Here is a 20657-nt window from a genome sequence, read left to right as displayed (position 1 = left end):
TCCATTTCTGGAGGAGTTGTATACAATTACCCATATGGATACTGTATAGTTCAACAGCACATAACTGGTCATACTGAAAAAAGTCTATCTTGCCCTCACTTCGTTTTACTTATGCTGAGTGCACTGTTGATAGAAATGATTAGACTGAATGTAAATTCTATAATGGAAAAGTTATGAATGTGTGTTATGGATGTCTTACTATTACATGACTGACAAATTAAGTTGAGCATGATTTAGAGAGAAGGGCATACCTGTGTTGACGGTTGAATCCCTATAAAAACTGTAATGTCAAAATAATGTATTTAATAATGCACTTTGAAATTAATAAAAAAAGGTTATTTTTGAATATGTGTCATGCCAAACAAAGTTGCGATTACTGTTTAATTCAACCATCTCAGTCAGTGACCTCATTCAGATTAGTGTGAAAGCCAAATATATTACACATTGGTGAAAGCATTTTCTATACGCAGTAGCTAATCAGGAACTTTCCATTACAAACATTCATTTTTGTCTATAACATGGTCATCCCACAAAAATACAAACAGAATTATTCTAGAGAAAAATGTATGATGGGCTCTGCAAAAATGCATCACAAAGACCCACAGAAATGCCTACTATCAATTGGATTATGGCTCTGAAATGAACTGAACGTGTACAGTTGTTTTGTTGCGGAAAATCCCAAATATTTGCAGCTACTGAAAATGGCCTTGGTGGACTGGCTCTGCTCACATTTGTAAACAAACCCAGATACTTGTATGTTTCCCATATTAGAGATAGAACAGTGTAGCCGGGCATTGGCCTTAAAATCTCTTATGTTGGCAGTGTACATGTGAATACAATGAAACTGGTTAAATCGAAGCCCAAAGTTATTCCGCTGAACATTTGGTCCAACATTTGAAACGTATATTGGTGTGTCTGCTGTAGTTACTGATAACAAATCACACAAGCTTCACTCATATGCTTATCTACCATTAGTTCATTCCTTCTGAAAATAATTTTTTTTTAAGGACGACGCTCCAACAATATCCCTCTGTCAATCAAAAGACCATTGGTTGTTCAATTCTCATTAAGTTGAGAGCTGCATTTATGGTACCAGATGAACTATTTAGAAATCTGTTTATCTGTTTGAGAGCTTGTGAGACATCTTGCAATCCAAAGGTGGTAAAAAACTCTGATGCCACCAATCAACATGTAATTATCGCACAGGCCTAACACTTCTGGCGCAACCTGGTGGTAATACCACAATACGTTCAGATCAAGACCAGTTGAGGCCTTATGAATCATGAATGCAATATATACCTAGTAGAATGCCAGTTTTATGATCTTCTCTGGCACTGGAAATACCAGTTGATGTTAATGTGCAGGCAGTTACCTCTTACTCAGGAGTGAAATTACACGTTGAGAAATGGTATACAACATTTTCAGATAATCGCCTTGAAAAGTATTCAGAAAATATAATCAGTTCAGTAAATGACTACATATGGTTCAATTTTAAAAAAGCAATGCTGTTTCAGTTTGCTGGAACCATATTGCTATGAACCTCAAGCAAGATCTGCTTAAGTCATTTAATTGAATTTGAGGATGAACAGTTAAAAAAACGACCTTCGTGTAGCAGCAGACTATTACTACTTTTGTCAATTGTTTGCACTGTGCCTTTTAATAAAATACATTTTACTGTTTTAAATTAAATATCAACATAAACAAAACCTCTTTGCTGCACTATAAATGTACAAAAGTTGTATGAAAAAAAAATTATACTCCCCGTCAAAATACGGTGCAGTTCGAAAATGCATAATCACGTCTAGTGCCAACCAGATGAAAGATTAGCAGGTTTAATCCTCCCATGTGATCAATACTTAGGTAATAGTAGCTACTTGGACATTCCAGGTGGCTAACTCTAGCAACTTCTGCTAGTTTAAAACAAAGCTGTGCAAGTATGTGTGAGGTGGAAAGCTGAAATGGCATCTTGCTTTTGTTGTGCTTTCCTAGGGTCATCAACCAAATATGATGAAATTGACTAAACAAGTAACACCTACAAAGAAAACGAAATATAGGAGTAATAGTACATCTGTAAATCTAAAATAAAGCACACCCACTCCACTAATGACAAAGTACATTGCATTTCTGCATTAAGGTGTGTAAGATATAATGGCATCAGTTTCTCTGCTTTAAATTTGAAACTCTATGCCCAAAGTGCTGAGTCGAGATTGATGCATTTTCTAGGCTTCTGTCAGAATTATTTCACCAAACGGTTTTCTCACTTCTACATACCAACCAACATTGTTTCATTTTTTGGTGCTTTGAGCCCACTTCTGCACTTTAGAAAAATGAGATCAACTGAACTGAAGAGATTGAAGGTGTGTTTGGCTGGTTTGATACATATGAGTTTTAATTTGCAGTTGGATGTATTGCATAATGATATGGAATGGTGGGCAGCTAAATCATGATGAATCAATTAACTTTTCCATTATAACAACTGATCTTCTTTATTTCCGTATGCATTTGCCTCATCTTATTCCTTGAATTCCACTAGGTTCTGAACTTATGCCCAAAGCACTCTCCACTAGGATAGTTGGAGGCATTTGGTGGTTTTTCACACTCATCATCATTTCCTCCTATACTGCTAACCTCGCCGCCTTTCTGACAGTTGAACGCATGGAATCGCCCATTGACTCGGCAGATGACTTAGCGAAACAAACAAAAATCGAGTACGGAACAGTTCAAGATGGAGCGACAATGACATTTTTTAAGGTATGGCTTTTATTTGCAACACTACTGAAGAAATTGCTAATTGTTAAATTAGCTCTGTAAAGCAACAAATAGAATTACAATGCTAATCATAAGTAATACAATGGGAACAAAGACTTTTAAGTTGTGATTTTAAAGAAGTAACCAAAAATTCCACTGTCTCTAAAACCAGTAAATCAGTGAATATTATGCCACTTACTTAGTGACAGGCTCTGGACTGGGGCACTTGAAATAAGTGATCATATTTCGCCTGACATAAGATTTATGTTATTGTTAACTTTTTTAAACATGTAGTAGTGTCTCAATACAGAATGCCCTATCCATGAAAAAGTACCAAATCAGTACTTGCAGAAGTACACCTGTGTATGGTTGCAGAACTACTACTTTTTGCTGTTCAATAATATTCCCACAAGTAAGCCTATAAAGCTGTGCCAGGCGCAACTCTCCCGCTATACTACTGGGAATGCTATATATCGTATACCAAAGGTTTGAAATCCCCCTGTGCAGATGTCTACATAGTGTAGAATTGCACACAGGGAGGTAGAGTCCCATGTGCAAATTAAGGTTTTTTCCTCTGTGGGGCAGAGCTTAATTTGAGCCAGTGGATTCCGGTGCTCGACACCAGCACTTAATTGCAGACAATGGCTCTTGTGATAACGTGCCAGAAGTTGGCGCTGTCTGGCTGATGTAGAAAAGACCACAACAAAAGTTAATTATTAAGTCATTATACATTAAAATGACTATTACCTGCCACCTAAGCCATTCTTATTGCGTTGGGGGCCTTAAGTAGTCCGAATTATCGCAATTGTAGGAGTGTGATGGTTAGTAGTTGTGATGTTACTATAAATGGCAGCATAGCAGGGGCAATGTGTGGTGCAAGCTGCAGTGGCCTCCTGATGAGAGCCCTGGCGCTTTATGTTTTTACAAATTGAGCAAATATTTTCCATGAAAAAAGCCCGTTCTCAACACTTCCAGGACGATACGCTCTTCTTCCGATTAAGGAAGGGGGTTCTTCCACTCCTTGTTTGAAGTAAATCTCTAACCATTTAAGAATGGGAAGTGGTAAGATCACAGTTTGCAATTGCTCACAAACATATATGATTTCCCAAAGTCCTAAAGCAAACCATGCCTAAAACACCCACTTGTCACCCTTTGATCAAGATTTATGACTGCAGATTTGTCCATAGCTATTCTGGACAAATCTGCTGTAGTTAATCCATCCGTACCCACCAGCAATCCCTTTGTGGATTCTGAAAGTCCTAAATGGAGGTATTCTCAGTGATCAATATATAATTATTGTGAGTAGGGCCCACAATGTAAAGATTTGAGGGCAGCTCATTATGCTACATATAAAAAACTTGTGTGAGAGCATTGCTACAATCATTCAACTACTCTGAGTAAGAATTGAGTTGTTTTCGTAAAACCCAGTGCACATGAACTGCAAAACTATTATATGTAAATTTGATTCCTGCCTATTCATTGTTGAAATTTTAATGATGTGACTGATTTTACCGCTTTGCTACAAGCTTAGTCAGTTTCATTGGACTTTCATTGCATTACACACTTTGCAAATTGGTTGTAAAAGCATGCAGTATAATGACATTATACATTCAGATGCCATTGTGCTGCCTATAATAGTGATTGCGTTGGTAACTTTGATAGCCTCTGGGGCATAAGTAATAGAACCATAAAAATAATCTGTGTGTTGGCAACTGGGTAGTAATCTAAAAACTATTCTAAAACTATGCTCATTACTTATTCCCAGCAAATTGTTCACAATGTATCAATAACTACATAGGTCCAGAGTTGTAGAAATAGAAGAGGACATCGGATCAACCTGTTTTACAGAAGTTTTGAATATACACTCTTAAAACTATCGTACAGGGTTTTGAGCTGAGAACAATGGAGTTCCTGTGATTGCGACTCGATAATAGGAAAGTGTTATGGTTTAGTGGTCTTGCAATCGTAATCTGTTGAATTGTTCCACCTACAAGATAAGGTCCTCATTTATAAGCCTATTGCACCGCTGGTGCGGCACTTTTTTTTACGCACCTGCAGTGCAATGGGCATGCCCATATTTACAAGGTCACGTAAAGTTACCCTGTGTGACTTTTCATGGCTTTGTAAATATGGACCCTTTTTACACATTACTCTGCTTGAAAGGGGCGTTCCATGGGTGTTGCTGTGGATTTTCCCACGCAGCATCCACGGAACCTGACACATTCCCAAACCTACACCTCGCCAGGGGAGGTGTAGGAGTGGTGCAATGAGGAAAAATATTTTTATTTCTCCTCATTTTTTTTCCTCTTTCTCTGCGTGCTGCTGAATGCAGCATGCATAGAAAGAGGAAAATGCCATATATTGTTTTTGTGCAGGAATGTGTCCTTTCCTGCTCAACAACAATCACCCCTGCAATTCAGGCACCCTTACAACATGACACAAGGGTGTCTGCGTTGGTGCACGGCTGCTGTTTGTGTGCAGGGGAGAAGGGCAGGAATGTGCTGTATCTTGTAGATACGGCTTGCTCCTGCCCTTTTATATTGACTCACAGCAGCGCAGCGGGAAGTATTGCTGTGCTGCTGTGTATCAAAATGCAGTGAATGAGGTTCTAAATATTTGTTATTCCATTTAAAAAAACTTCTGCATGTGATATTACAGCATTTTGCCAGGGATGGGATCAGGGCCAGACTGGCCGTACCAGGCACCGGGCGTTTCCCCGGTGGGCCACCAGGGTGGGGGCCGGTTTTGGGCCCCTGGGGGGCAGTTTTTGTTGCAGGGACGTTTTTGCAGCATAGCTGCAATATAGGCCCTGTAACAAAATTGGCCGATACTTGGGCTGGCAAACAGCTCTGCCGTCCCCCCAACCCCTCATGGGTGGGCGGCCGAGCACTTTGCCAGGCTCCGGTTTTGGTTCCCAGTCCGGCCCTTGATGGGATACTTCTTTTTCTGTTTTTTTAAAAGTTCATTTTTCTGCATAGTGAACATGACTTGTATACTCCCGGAATAAGTCAGATGGTTCTTCCCCAATTGAACTAACAAGCTCTTATTTCTCCTGTTTTCGGTGTATTTTGTGTATCAGCTGTTATTAATACAATTAAATTGCTCTACCAAGCTCTTGTTGCTCCTGTTTTCTGTGTATTTTGTGTTTTCAGAAGACATCATACTGTTTGACTGGTTCGGTCAGCATATGCAATTTTTTGTTTGTTTGTAGAAATGCAATGAAAAGATTTGTTAAAAAAATAATTGCTCGTAAAGATTTCTGCCCTTGGTGATACATTGCTTTTACAATTTGTAGCTTTTTTTTATTTCTCCACGTAGAAAAATATTTTATGTGAGGGAAACTCATTTTCTTACCTCTAGATTCGTTTTGGGGCAATGCTCTCTCATTGTCCAATGAAATTATTCTAACTTCCATCCTTGACAGTAGGAAATCTGCAAACATTTCAGCGGTATGGATCATTTGCAAAATGTTTGTTGAAATCCACATATTTTTAAGTATATGAGTACGCACCATTTTATGGGAATACTGCAAGGGCAGCACTTCGCAAGTCCTTCTCTTAAAGTGAAACCATACATTTGTGAGGGATATTTTGACCCTTGAGAAACAAAAGACACAGTTCTATGAATAGAGTTCTTATCCATCAGTGTACATAGTAGATATTATATTACCCATCATCTTACTATTATTTACACTTTCCTGAGGTATAAGCTTTAATGCCTGGAAAATTATTGGTCTTTCTTGTAAAGCCCCTCCAAGAAAAATCTTATCTTAGAAGACAATAATCTATGAATAGAAGACTAGTTTAAAAATCAGTTTCAGAGCTGGTTAGGAACACAAACTCGTCCTTTTGCTTTGTGTTCTTGCAAATCGTCCATGGCTCAACTCACATGGCAGGTAATTGCCTGGACCTTGCATTCAATCACAGCACTTAATCTGAAACTTCTTTGTTGAACCGCAGCCTTGATTGGAGCTTTTTTTAATCACCCTCTACATCACCAGCCATGGATACTATCATCGCTGTCATGCAAAACTGGTGATAACTCCAGACTCAGTTAAACAAAAGGAAATGGAAGAAGAGAATCAACATCTTCATCAGTCCGCAAATTTAAAGCATCCTATTGATGGTGAGCGGAACTCATTTCTTACTGTCGTCCAAGACGGTGTACTGACCACTCTGGCACGGTGCTAGTGCAATAAACAATAGCTTTTTTCAGTATTTTAGAATGGTAACTTGGCTATCATAAAAGAATGCCATAAAAAAAAGCACACTTAGGTAGCAGTATAGAATACCGGAAGCAAGTAATGTACCATGCCAAATGCATAAACTATATTCCAAACCTGACAAATTAGACCAACATCTTTCAAGAAATGTACAATCAAAAAGAGTTGGAAAATGAAAAATGCATCCTGCACATCCCATCAGCAAAATTAATAGTTAGTGGACTTCTTTGAAGCTAATTGTACAATTCCATCCATCCATATTTCACAACTCAAAGCAGTCTGTTTATAGCCTTTCTGTCCACTACCTCTATTCTACTCCTTTCCATCCTTCACCTGCCTCTTGGAAGAGCAAGGGCTAGAAATGATTTAGAATAAAAGGCTTCAAACACCCAGTGGAACCCTGTCCATAGACTTACACAAAGAACGTCTATGATTGCAGCTGACTTCACAAGACTTCAATTGTAAATGGCTCAGTAGCTGATCATGTGAAAGATGATCTTAGTCCTCATATTAAGAAACCAATTGCATACCTTCAGATGCTGTTCAAGTACAGCCCTCCCATACAGAACAAATGTCCTTGCAAAATATATCACCAGACAATAGTATGGGTACACTGAGTAGAACCTCTTACTAAATGTTCATGAATCATGGTTCATGCTCTGAAGAGGCACATACTCATCACTAAGAGAAGAGTTGCTAATGGCACTTGATAATGATCAGCAAGTGCTTCTGATCCCTCTTGACCTTAGATGCCTATGACGCTGTAAAACATGTCCTACTGAGCAGGTATGGAGAATGCGCAGGGGAGTCAGTAACAGCCCTCCAATAGATAGATTAGTTAAAATCAAAGTGAATGTTTTTTGGTTCTTCTGCACAGTGCAGTGCAAAAGGTTACTATCAGGTAGTCTTTCCTCATATACTTTCTGGCACAGCGGCACACAGTGTCTTTATTCTCATTAAAGTGACCTCAGACTGAGTATGCAAAGATTCATTATGATGTTACAACACATAGCCCAGACATGGCCATCTGTAGCTGAGTTTTATATATTTTTTGTTGTGTTAGCTGTAATCAAAACACACTGCCTACCCCTCACTGCCAGGGTTTTTCTCCATTGAAGGACACTTTTACACAAATTATGTGGCTAAGTGGTGTCATCTCTTAGAAAGATAGTATTCATATGCTTCATGCGTGACAGCAATTGTGATAAATGCATACTGCAGTATAGTATATCTAGTCACCTCCGATAGAAGGAGCATAATGAATAAATGAATGAATGAAGGTGACTTGGAGACTATATGGGTAGATGAGAAATTAAAAATAGTAAATCCGAAGATTACCCTTGAGTAAATGAGATAGCTGGAACATTTACTGACACTTTCTATGGGTGGTGCAGAATGCAGCACACTTAGAAAGAGGAAAAACAAGGAGAAATAAAGACATTTCTCCTCGTTGCACCTCTGTCAAGAAGGTGTAGCATTTTGACACATTCAGATGTTTAGGAGTCTTGGTATATCTGAAAATGTGCGGTCGGTGCATGGGAACATAGAATGCATTACTAGGGCAGAGTAATGCAAGGCAGCGACTTGCGCTGCCTTGCATTGCTCCGGATTTACCAAGCAATGCAGGGCCACTCAAGGTAGCTTTGTATTGTTTGCTAAATCTAACTTAAAGACTGCATTGCCCATGCAGGCTACAGCCGCAGAGGCATCCATGAGGGCATCCATGAGGGCAGATACCCTCTCTGTGAGGACCTGCTGAATGGGATTTGCTGCTGCAGAAAAGCTCTGTGCAGGTGAAACCTGAATCTTCAGCCAAGCTGTAATGCACCTTTGTCAGATTGGTGTGATAGGTTGGTCTCTTCAAGAGATCTTTGGATCCAAAAACATTCTAAGCACCAGATTTCAGTAGGTGTTAGGAGGAATACACTTTGACACAGCACAGGCTTCCAGGAAGTCAGGAACAGCACGTGGGGGCCAAGACTCACTCCAGCAGAAGCCACCATCAGAATCAGGTGCATGTCCAGTTGGAATTGACTATCTGGGCAGTTGCAGGAAAGGCTTTGTGTAGCTTGCTGGGTCTCTGTAGCTTGAAAAGGATGTCATCCGTATGACTATTGGAGTCCACTTCTTTGTCCTCTTTACAAGAAACAGAGCAGGTCCCGTTCCTAAGGGCTCTTCTCATGTCTCAGACAGCTAGTTCAGTACTCATTGTTATCTTTCATAGGTCCACTAGTGTTCTGAGGAGGGAACTAAGGATGCCACATGTGCCTGCCACCAACCTGTGGGTGGGGGAGACTCCTGGCCGCTCTCTAAACAATAGCGTAAAAGTTTCCCCTAAGCAGAGCTTGAATCACCCCAGACATGTGGCCATGGAAAAAAGCAAATCTGGGGGCAGCTTCTCTCCCACTTGAATTAGTGTCTGCCTGACTGACTGGAGGGACAAAGGTAGGGTCTGCCCAAGTGTTTTATTTAACTTTTGCCTGTGACAGGGTAGGTCTCTTTGAAGTCAATCACATTCCTGGGCATATCCCATTGGCCATGCTGTCAAGGGAACAACACCATCTCTGCACTCCCAAACTGTTGTCCTGCTCTTGGAGCAATTTTTATACCTCTACATAGGGGCTATTCAGCTGCAAGGTGAAAGTTGGAGCTCATGCAAATGAGCGAACAGAGGCTTTAGGCAGGGAAAAGATAACGTTCTAAAAGAACAATTTTCTTAATATTAAATTGAATTTAGAATAACTATTACAAAGAGTCTTTGAATCAGATTTCTAGTTGTTTCCTAGCCCAAAATTACCAGTTTGTGGCATGTGTAGCTGTAGATACACATGCTGTGAATACTCCTGCCATCGATTGTTGGGCTCAGACGTGCACAACTTGCTTTTGTTTGAAGATGTTTTTTTGAGTCACGAAGAACAGTGACTCGACCTATCTCTGGTAATGCGCATGGGCATCTGCTGCATTGTTGGATTGTTTCTTTCCTTGCCGTCAGTTCCGTATGTGTCTGTGCAAGCTCCAGTTCGATGCCATGTGGTGTTCTCAATGGGCCCTCGAATTTGTTCCTCATTAGTTGAATCAACAATCATGCATGCTGGTCGGTCCCCACCTTCGCATACTCCTTCGCATCTGTCTGTCTCTCAGTCGATAACTTTTATGATACAAGGTTCAGCCCCTGGAACCACCATCACTTTGATGACCGAGAATGTGCACATGATGGAAAGGACACGTTTAGCTTCTGTCCTACTGGCTACACAAAATATTTGAGGACAGACTTGCACAAAATTTGCAAATGCTGTTTGCCCCCTGATCATCCGGAGGACTCTTGCACAGCGGGCCTTATGTTTCAAAACAAAAAGCTGCTTCTGAATTGACTGCCACGGCACATCGCTTCGGCTTCCATGGTGCATCGTTGGGAGGAGGAAGATACTCGCAACCTCTTCAAAGAACAAGACGACGATCTGCAGGTGCCTGGTGTTAGAAATGGGGGTCTCTAGTTGGCAATGGTTTGCACCTTTGTCCAAATAGGGACACTTGCTTCTATTCAGGGAAAGGGGGATTCACTCCTAAAATAACCCCTGCTCACCCCCTTGGTAGCTTGGCACGAGCAGACAGGCTTTTCTCAGAGGCACTGTGTAAAGCATTTGTGAACAGATACAGTAACACAGTGAAAACACTACAAATGGAGACCACACCAGTTTAGAAAAATCTTTATCTAAACTAAAACAAGACAAAATGACAAAAATCCACAATACAGTATTAAAAATAAGGTTTTCAAATGGTAGAAATAGTTCAGTTCAATGCAAGTTGTAAATGCGACACTTTTCCAACAAAGTACCTCAGATGCGTCATGCAAAACATACAATGGGTCGCAGGGAAGGTGATGCGTCGGTTCCTTGCTTCGGGGGGAGGTGATGCGTTGGATCCTTACTGCAGCTCAGGGGAGGTGATGCGTCGGTTCCTTACCGTAGAGGAGGGGATGCATCGGTTTCTTACTGCGTTCCGGTTACGACGTGACAAGATGGCGCCTCGATGCAATGTGATGATCCGGCAAAATGGCGGCTCGATGTGACGGTTCGGAACGATGCGTGCACGTTTGCAGCCGCATGGCTGGTGCTGCGATGGTCTTCTCGACGATGCGTCGGGACCCGGTGTGGATGCGGCATGCTTCTTCCTGGTTGCTTGGTGAGGCGTCGGAACCAAGTCCGGATGCGGCACGCTTCTTCACCGTGACTCGGTGATGTGCCGGGAATTGGTGCGGATGCGACACGCTTCTTGCTGCGTCGATCTTCCAGCACCCAGCGACAAACAGTCTCTAGAGGTCCTGAACAGCAGCAGACACCTCTCTGCAGGTTAGAATTCCCAGCAAGGAAATTCAGGGGAGCTGGTGGTGAAGTCTTTATGTCCCTGAGACTTCAGACAGGAGGCAAGCTCAGTTTCAATGCCTTGGAGATCTTTTCTTCAAGCAGGTGACAAAGCAAACAGCAACGTCCTTCTCCTTTCCTTGGCAGCAAGTAGCCACTACAGGCCAACCCCAAACAGCAAGCAGCACAGGGGCAGTATTGCTCATCAGCTAATCTGGCTCTTCTCCTTGGCAAAGGTTTCCTCTTGATTGCCCAGAAGTGATCTAAAGTTCTGGGGTCTGGGTTCCCCTTTTTATACACCCACATTCTTTGTTCTCTGAAGGGAGAGAGTGTCTGTACCCAGCCAAAACTAGTTCTGACCTCACTGATGCAACTTCCTGGCAGGAGGTGAAGAGACAGCATTGTTGATGGCAGACCAGGTCCATTCAGGTGAAAGAACATCTCCTCCCCCTACTCTAATTTCAACCCAGGTCCCATTCAGCCCAGCCCTGACCCATCAGACCTCTGGAGCCATAGCCCTCTCTCAGCTCCTGTCACTCACAAGCCAGACATGCAATACACAAAACTAGCAGAGGCATACTGGATGGTTAGTAAAGAAAATACACACCTTCTAAAAGTGGTATTTTCAAACACAGAATGTAAAAATCACCCTAACTAAAAGATGCACTTTAACATTCTGAGTTCAGGCATACTAATCTTTATTTTCCTATCTTGTTCCTAGGGCCCGTTATGTGTATAAGATGTTATAAACTAACTGGACATTCTGGCCTATGGGAACAGATAGCCTTGCAATAGCGAAAAATGAAATTGGCAGTATTTCACTATCAGGACATGCCACACACATCAGGGCAGGTCCTACCTTTCACATACAATGCACCCTGCCCACAGGGGTACCTTGGGCCTAACTTAGGGGTGACTAACATGTAGAAAGGGGAAGGTTTAGGGACTGGCAAGTGTGTGCACTTGCCAAGTCGACATGGCAGTCCCAGACTGCACACAGGCTCTGCAATGGCAGGCCTGAGTCACATTTTACAGGCTGCTTCTGTGGGTGGCACAACCAGTGCAGCAAGCCCACCAGCAGCATTTGATTTACAGGCCCTGGGCACACATGGTGCACTGTACTAGGGTCTGACAAGTAAATTAAAAAACCAACCATGGAGTCACTAATCCATAATAACAATTTACACAGGGAGCACTTGCACTTTGGCACTGAACAGCAGTGGCAAAGTGCCCAAAGCATCTAGACCACCAAAAACATAGCAAAAACATAGGAGGCAACAGCAAAAAAATGGAAAGGATGGTACCAGGTCTAACACTGTGCATTCATGGCATCGAGATGGAGGAGGCTATTCGGCAGAAAGTGTGGGTTCATATACCGATGCCAAAGCAGAGTGAACTAATCTCTTGCATACCACTCACACTAGGGAGGCACCAACTTTGCGCTCCTGTTCCTTATCAGAGTCCTCCAGTCCACCACTGCCTCATGGCCAAAGCCAGCCCGAACATCCGAGCCGGACCTGACGCCCTCCTCTCAGTTGGCGCCAAAGTCATCCTCAAAGCCAGCATTGACAGTGACTGCTGCCTCTGAGTAGTCCAGAAGACGCCCCCTCAGCTTCCATCATAGCTGAGACCCACTGAGCCAAATCGCACGGAGTTGAGACACTCGGAACCACCCCCTCGGAGCCGAGACTTACTGAGCCACAGCACTTGGAGCTGAAGCTCACTGATTCAAAGCATTCCTCAGTGCCTTTGAGCCATCGCCACCCTCGGTTCCCTCCAGACCGTGGTCCACTGCTTTCTCCTCCGCTGCCTCCGAGGATCTTGAACAGCCAATCCTCAATGGCTCCACATACAGCCTGGAATGGGTCAGATCCTGGCCAAACCTCCCCAAGCATGCAAGGATTCGGTTCCTCACAGGAGGAAATTGACTTTTGAGGATTACCTCAACCCTCCTGTGGAGCCAAAGTCAAAGAAGCCTCGGCATCATGACAGAAACACCTCTCAATTGCCCCTGCCCCCCAAGTCCTCATCTTCCTCATCTTCCTCCTCCTCCAACTCTCCCTGTCTCTACCTCCCCTGAGCATCCTCAACATTGCCCATAGAGTTCCTCACCTTCGGGGGGAGGGGACAGCCCAGGATCAACCTATCTCCCTTTTGATCAGGCATATAATCCCTAGTCCCTTGAGCTCTCAGATGATTATGATGCAGAGGCTCCAACTGACACTGACCCTGGTTTATACTCTATAAAGCCCTCACCCCTGGATGACACCACCTCATACAATGAGGTTTTGCACAAGGCAGTCACCTTTCTGATGAGGAAGTTGACTTCCTCATGGAAACCCTATCCTCCACACAGCGGTTCCTCGAGTATCTCCCAATGCTCAAGGGCATACTTAAGTCCACTGGTGACATCATTAAGGAACATGAGAAGATGCGAATTGTCATGTCTTGGGTTGACAAAAACTTCAAGACCTCTTCCTCAGACCCTCATTATATCAGGGGCCAGCTTCCCCTGATTCCCTAGTTGTGCACACAGCCACAAAGTGTGCAAACTCCCATAGTGCAGGAGATGCATCCCCTCTGGACCTGGAGAGTAAGAAAATTGATGACATCAGCAGTAGACACCCTCATGTGGCTACTACAGAGGAAGCTATAAAGGGAATAATGGCAGGGGTAGGGGAAAAAGCACAGACCCTAAGGGAGCGACCCCCTTCAAAACAGTGATGTTCTTTTCTTTCCACTCAACACCTGTCGGGGGATGGTTATAAGGATTCTGCTGCGCAGGGCAGAAATCACCTCTGACCTGTGGGTTCTAGACATCACACAGGAGGGGTATTGCTTAGAGCTCACACAAACACTACCAAACATTCCCCCCGCAAACACAGACTCTCCTGGAATACCAGCATCGGCTCCAAGAGGAGATGCACGCACTACTTGCCAAAGGGGCCATAGAGCCGGTAACACTGCAGCACCGTGGCAAGAGGTTGTACTTCCTATACTTTCTAATTCAAAAAAGGACAGCTCCCTCAGGCCCATCCTTGACCACAGGCCCCTCCACAGGTACATCCTCTAGGAGCAATGTCACTCCAGGATGTCTTCCCTTTTCTACAGCAAGGCAAATTCATGATCATCCTGATCTGAAGGATGTCTGCTTTCACACACCCATCCACCCTGTGCATCAAAGATACCTACACTTCGTAGTCAGCATTATCAGTTCAAAGTGCTGCCCTTCGGGGTCCCCACAGCCCCAAGGGTGTTTATCAAGTGTCTGGCTGTGGTAGCTGCTCACTTCAGAAGGAGCGAAATCCAGGTCTTCCCTTACCTAGACCATTGGCTGATCAAGAGTGCTACGCAGCAGCAGTGCTTAGCACACACGCAGACCACAATACAACTTCTTCACAGCCTAGGCTTTGTGATCAGTACGACGAAATCCCACCTCCAGCCCACCAAATGCCTGCCCTATCTCAGGGCCATTCTTGACTCCCGAGTAGAGAAAACGTATCCCAGCCCAGCAAGGCTGCAAGTGTTTCAAACGCTGCTACTTTTTTTCTGCCAGATCTTCAGGTAACGGTCAGGATATTATGCGCATACTTAGCATGATGGCATCCTGCATCGGCATAGTATTTCACACCAAGTTACACATGCGTCCATTACAGCAGCACCTACCAGTGTGAGGATCTCAGGCAGAGGGTCATTGGGAGGATCTAATATTGATTTGGGGGTCATACTCATCATCCTGGAATGCAAGCAACCTGTTGCAGGGACGGCCTTTTCTCCACGCAGCTCCGCAGGAGACCAATACTATGGATGCCTCACTCACAGGTTGTGTGACGCACCTACAGCACAACCCCATCCAAGAGGTGTGGATACCTGCCCAGCAGGGTCTCCACATCAACCACCTAGAGTTGTTAGCTATACAGATGGCCTTCAGTACATTCCTTCCCCTCATCCAGCAGAAGATAGTCTTGATTTGGACAGACAGTACAACTGACATGTTTTACCTACAAAAGCAGGGGGACATACACTCACTCCAGTTGTCTGCTTTAGCCCAGAGCATTTGGCAGTGGGCGATGCATCACAGGGTACAACTGCTCATTCAGTACATTCCCAGAGCCGACAACAACTTAGCAGACCTGCTCAGCAGGACACATCAACAAGTCCACAAATTGAAACTCAACCCTAAGCCGTACTCCTGTTCTTCCAACGTTGAGGGGTTCCCTGCAGATAAACCTGTTTGCCACTGCCAAAATCTCAAAATGCCCAAGCTTGACTTGGCCGCTCCAACAGTTCATGAGCATTGCACTAGGGGTGAATTGGTAAGGGATACTTGCTTTTCTGCCTCTGCCACTCCTCTCATTTGTGGTTTGAAAACTGAGGCAGACACCTCTCAATCTCATCCTGGTAGCTTCAACCTGGACAAGCCAGCCCTTTTTTTTCTTGGAATGTGGCTTTGCTTGTAGCTCTAACTTCCCTTAGGCTTGTCAGTGAAATACGCTGGAACAGGAATACTGGAACCTTTCTTCCAGGTGCATCGCATAGGGTAGTTTTAATAACCAACCCCAAATTCCTACCTGATGTAGCCTCTAGTTTTCATCTCACCAAATAATAGAAGTCCTGGTGTTCTTCCCATATCTAGAGTCCGTAGCAGACCACGCTTTGCATACTTTGGATGTCAACAGAGCGCTCACGCACTACACTGACAGAACAACACCCTTCCATGAAACACAACAGCTCTTTGTGTCTTTTTCCAAACCACACTAAGGGCATTCTCTTTTTAAAGAAGGTGTTTTATGCTGCATCGTTAGGTGCATACAGACCTGTTATGCTAAAGCTAAAAGACTCCTACTGTCCCTCCCAGGCCCCACTCCACTAGCAAGAAATGTGCCTCAAAGGTTTTTCTGGGTACCACTCCTTAGCTTTCATCTACAAATCAGCTACATGGTCTACCCCTCACACATTTACCAAACATTACGGTGTGGATGTCTTGGCCTGCCAGCAAGTAAATGTTGACCAGGCTGTATACTTTTTGAATCTTCTGCAACAACCACAGGCTAAGCCATCAATTTTGGTAGGGTGACTTTACAATCTATGTACAGCATGTGCATCTACAGCTACACATGGCATTAACGGAAAATGTTACTAACTCTGTAAGCATCTGTTTGTGGAATGTAGTGCTGTAGAGTTACATGCTCCCACCCCTCTTCGGTCACCTGGGTTGTTGCAGATGATGCTATCCTTTTACCTTTACTTTTCATGGTTACCTCTTCTCTACCTCTATGTACATCCTAGCGCGTAGTGGAGGTAAAAACAGTCTACCAATGGAGCCAATGCCCATGCACATTACCAGAAATAAGTGAAGTCACTGTACCTCGTGATGCGAAAAGACATCTTCGAACAAAAACAAGTTGTATACTCAACAGTAGATGGCAGGAGTATGCACAGCATGTGAATCTACAGCACTACATGCCACAGATAGATGCTTACAGGAAATATAAAATGTTTCTTATTAAATGTAATAATGTAACCCAGTGTTTTCCTGTGAACCAGACTTACTTGCTACAGTATATATAGCTTTTGGGGCTTTTTCACTGTAAGAACCTAAACTTGACTTTAAACTTGACCTTTCTTTTAAGTATTAATAAGCCACCCCTAAGTAGGCCTTATGGCCCATGAAAGCAGGGTCCACTGCATTTAAAAGTGAAACTTGTAAAAGTTAATGTTGAACATGTCCCTAGAGTTATATAACCTAAAATAAATGTTCACTGTTGGAAAACTGGCTGCTTCCATAGGCGAAGATTGGACTACATTTTTTTCATTCAATAAGTGCTAAATTTGGATTGATAGTAGTTAGAGAAATAATTCAAGGACACATTTTTATAGTTACCCGAAATCCAATTTAATTGTGAAATTGAATTTGGTCTGACTACTAAGTAACAGATACTCTTAAAAAGTTACAGTTTTCCTGCCTAATGCATGAAAGCATTCAACTGTTACCTGGCAGCTGGGTGGGTTCCCTGTAGTAAGATGTGCATTGCTCCCAGACAGTGGAAAAAGGGCCCTGAGCATGGGGATGGAGTCACCTTCTTGACTCGGGGCTGTGCCCAGTAACTGGATTATCTTCAATGGGGCCTTCCTTGCCGCACGTATATGAACCTGACACCAGGTCTCCCCCTTCCTTTGTCTCTCTAGCCAATGTTACATCAAAACCAGAGAGAGGGGTGGCTTCCCTGAAACTAGTTTGGAGTGACCACAAGGAAGGGTTTGCCCATTATCGGAGTCATACCTGGGTGAGCACAGGATCTCTGCCCAGGGGAAGAGGGGTTCTGCCATATTAGATTGTCCTAGAGAATGCTGTTCTGGATGGTAATTACAAGGGAGAGGCAAAGAGCAAGAACCTAGACCAGGACAGTGACAACACCAGATTCATGGGCAGCTGGATGCTGGTCATGGACTAGGGATGTTTCCTTCAGCTGACTACCAAGACCAAATGGGTCTCTCCATGCCATATTTCATTTAGTCACAATTGCATTTTAGTGAGGGTATTGATTCCATTGCTTTGATGGAAACTTCTAACATGTAACTGATGTTCTTAGAATGTGGTGCCCCTTGACAAAGTCAATACGCTTGCCTTAGATTTAATGTAATGACCCTTTGAGAAAAAAAACAATAGACGTGCCTTATATATTGATGCGGTGACCCTTGGTGAAGCAAATAGACCTACTTAATTTAAAATGACACCCACTTTTATTGTGATGTTGCATCTGGTATAGTTTGGTGGGGTGTTATGATTGTACGATCATGACCCACAAGGGATCAACTGTAATTTCAGAATATCACCATGTTAAATGGTAGCGGCAGTTTCAGTCGATAACCTTCCAAGTATTTGCCCGGCGATAATCGCCTCTCATACCACTCGATAATTTACCAATAAAAGAGGCAGGCGCCGGAGACTGGAAGGCAGGAAACAAGGTTTTATTCCGTCGGAGCAGAACACATCAGATCAGACAGCAAGGTATCGTCACGAGGTGCTCTAACCGCATCTCTGAGACCTGGTCTCTTATACACTGGTTTATTGCTTTATTACACATAGTACATTCTTGAGATTCTTTTGAAGTACGGGGGAATATCCCCTGGAGCCCCGGTTCAGATCCGATCCCACACATAGATACAGTAGAAGTTCCCACCCTTCCCGCAGTGGGAGATGGCTATCGCGCAGCAGGGAATTCCGCTAATTCCCGGGGTGTGTGCAACTGGCCGGGTCTCAGGGGGTAGGGGCTTTGATCTACTGTAATCCCTTTGATGTGGGGTGTTTCCCTTACTGTAGGGGCAGTAAACTGCATCCGCAGGGCTAGGTGATGGCCTGGGACCAGTTCAGACAATGGGGCGCAGAGGAAGGGGGTTATCAAAGGAGAGGCATGACCATGTATGGGTTGTCGGTTGGAAGTGGTTCCGTAGCAGGGTCGCGCAGAAGGAGAGGGTTTATGGCTTGTATGAGAGAGCGGGGGTGGCCAGCGCGCGGGGGATGCTCGCAGCGCCAAGGGGACCGCGCTGACGATTGACAATGAGTGGGGAGAGAGTGGGGTGTCTAAAATGGCGGCCGCGCATTCGCTGTGCGTGACGCTGGGGAGAGGCAAGATGGCGCAGATGATGTTCAGTTTGCACGCTAAATTTCCACAGTCCTCCCTTTTAACATATCTCGCCAGCTTGCCTAGTTTGGATCTATCCCCATAATACCCCGTACCTCCACCTCGTTCAGAGCTTTCATCCGCTCGGTTTCAAAGTCCAAAGTCTTAGGGCAGATGCAGTTCATAAAAAGCGAACATAAAGGTGGCAGACACTGAATCCCCAAGCAACATCCACATAGTATCACAATTGGTATCAGGATAAATGAAAACAGCCTCCATCCCCAACCTTTAATAGTGTCCCAAAACCAACTCCCCAGCGACCATTCTTCTTGTTCTTGATGGACCTCTGCGGACAGTCTGTGGAGGTGTTCAATTGCTTTGTAGACTGAGGGTGAGTTATCCGGTACGTAGGTACAACAGCTGGACCCAATGATGCGGCATGCTCCTCCACGATCTGCTAGAACCACGTCTAGAACAAGGCGGTTCTGGAGAGCCACCAGGCGGACGGCCTGAAGCTCAGCGGTGTTGTTGGCGAGGGCGCCAGCTGTAATGTTCATTGCCGTTTCGACTGCCTGGGTTAAGTGGCGGATGGCACGGCTGTTTGCCATTGGACCCCAGAGAGGAACAAGGCCTTTGACTGCGTCCATGAACTGTGCTCCGGTGGAGTCGGCCTGAACAATGTCTTTGGCCCGTTTCTGTCGGTGTTGGTTTGCTGGAGCCACATACGTCGGAGGAAGGACAAAGGCGATGTAGCAGGTGCCTCCCCAACCTTTCGGAAGCCAGGTGTAGGCCTTAGTACCGCAGATGAAGTACATATTCGGGGAGGCAACAAAGGAGGGTGGGTCAACTGAGTCCAATGTTCGGGTGATGAGGCAGGAGCTGTGGCCCACCAGCTGTGCCCCCAGGCCTTCGAGGCATACAGACCCAGTGATGTTGATGACGGACAGGGCCACTGTTAGGGTGGCGGCCGTTCGTTTCCGGAGGTAAGAGAAGGTGGGTCTGGCTGGATTGTTGAACACTTGCATTTCAACTCGTTCTTTGGCAGGGATGTCCATGTGAAAGGAAGTGTTCGATCTCAGAGGGCAGAAGAGGGCAGAAGTTCTTCCAGTTTTGTTCAGCCAGAACCCATGGTAGAAGTGTGACATGGTTCTGCCGGAAGTGGCATTGTCCTTGTAGCTTTCTTGCAGGAGGATTAGCCAGGCGAGGCAGGAGCCATGGACAGAAAAAGGTGAAGGGATAAAAGGGATAGAGTGTCCAGTGGCATGTGGTAGTAGTCCACAGATCCAGCAATTAGTGGCGTTGGTAGCAAGATTGTGTTGGTGGAGCAACTGTACAAAGGAGTTATTCCAGAACTCCTTACGCCTTTCTCGGAGTTGGGGTGAAAGCGAGATCAGATGATGTTCTTTCGTGGTGGTAGGTTGAACGGTGGCCAGTAATGTCTTATGAGCGGGTGTGCTCTCCTCCATGATCCAGAAGGCGACCATGAGGAGAAGGCAGAAGAGAAGGGTAATGAAAAGTGCAATAGTCTTTAAGCTGTGCATTCGGTCAGTCTTTGGGTTTCTGTAGTGGATCTTCGGACGTCCGGTTGCTTCCATCATCTTCATGTTGGGCGCTTCCATCACCTTCAAGAGACTCGGTAGCGGGCAGAACCACAGACTTTGTTTGGTTTCTCTCCTGGTGGCCTTTGGGGTGACTAGGCTA

At 44.4% G+C, this 20657-nt stretch overlaps 1 protein-coding gene across 1 annotated transcript in view; it reads left to right on the top strand.

Moving 5' to 3' along the window:
* Nucleotides 1-20657, top strand: part of GRIK2 (glutamate ionotropic receptor kainate type subunit 2) — a 1523718-nt gene that overhangs the window by 1077927 nt on the left and 425134 nt on the right. The window contains exon 13 of the mRNA XM_085611186.1: nucleotides 2534-2751. Within this exon, the coding sequence (XP_085467312.1) occupies nucleotides 2534-2751 (218 nt within the window). The remainder of the gene's footprint in view (nucleotides 1-2533; nucleotides 2752-20657) is intronic.

The sequence above is a fragment of the Triturus cristatus genome, chromosome 6 (genome assembly GCF_964204655.1).
Source record: "Triturus cristatus chromosome 6, aTriCri1.1, whole genome shotgun sequence".
In the NCBI taxonomy this organism is placed as follows: domain Eukaryota; kingdom Metazoa; phylum Chordata; class Amphibia; order Caudata; family Salamandridae; genus Triturus; species Triturus cristatus.
The sequence above is the reverse complement of the archived record's forward strand: the minus strand, read 5'-3'. Positions and strand labels throughout refer to the sequence as shown.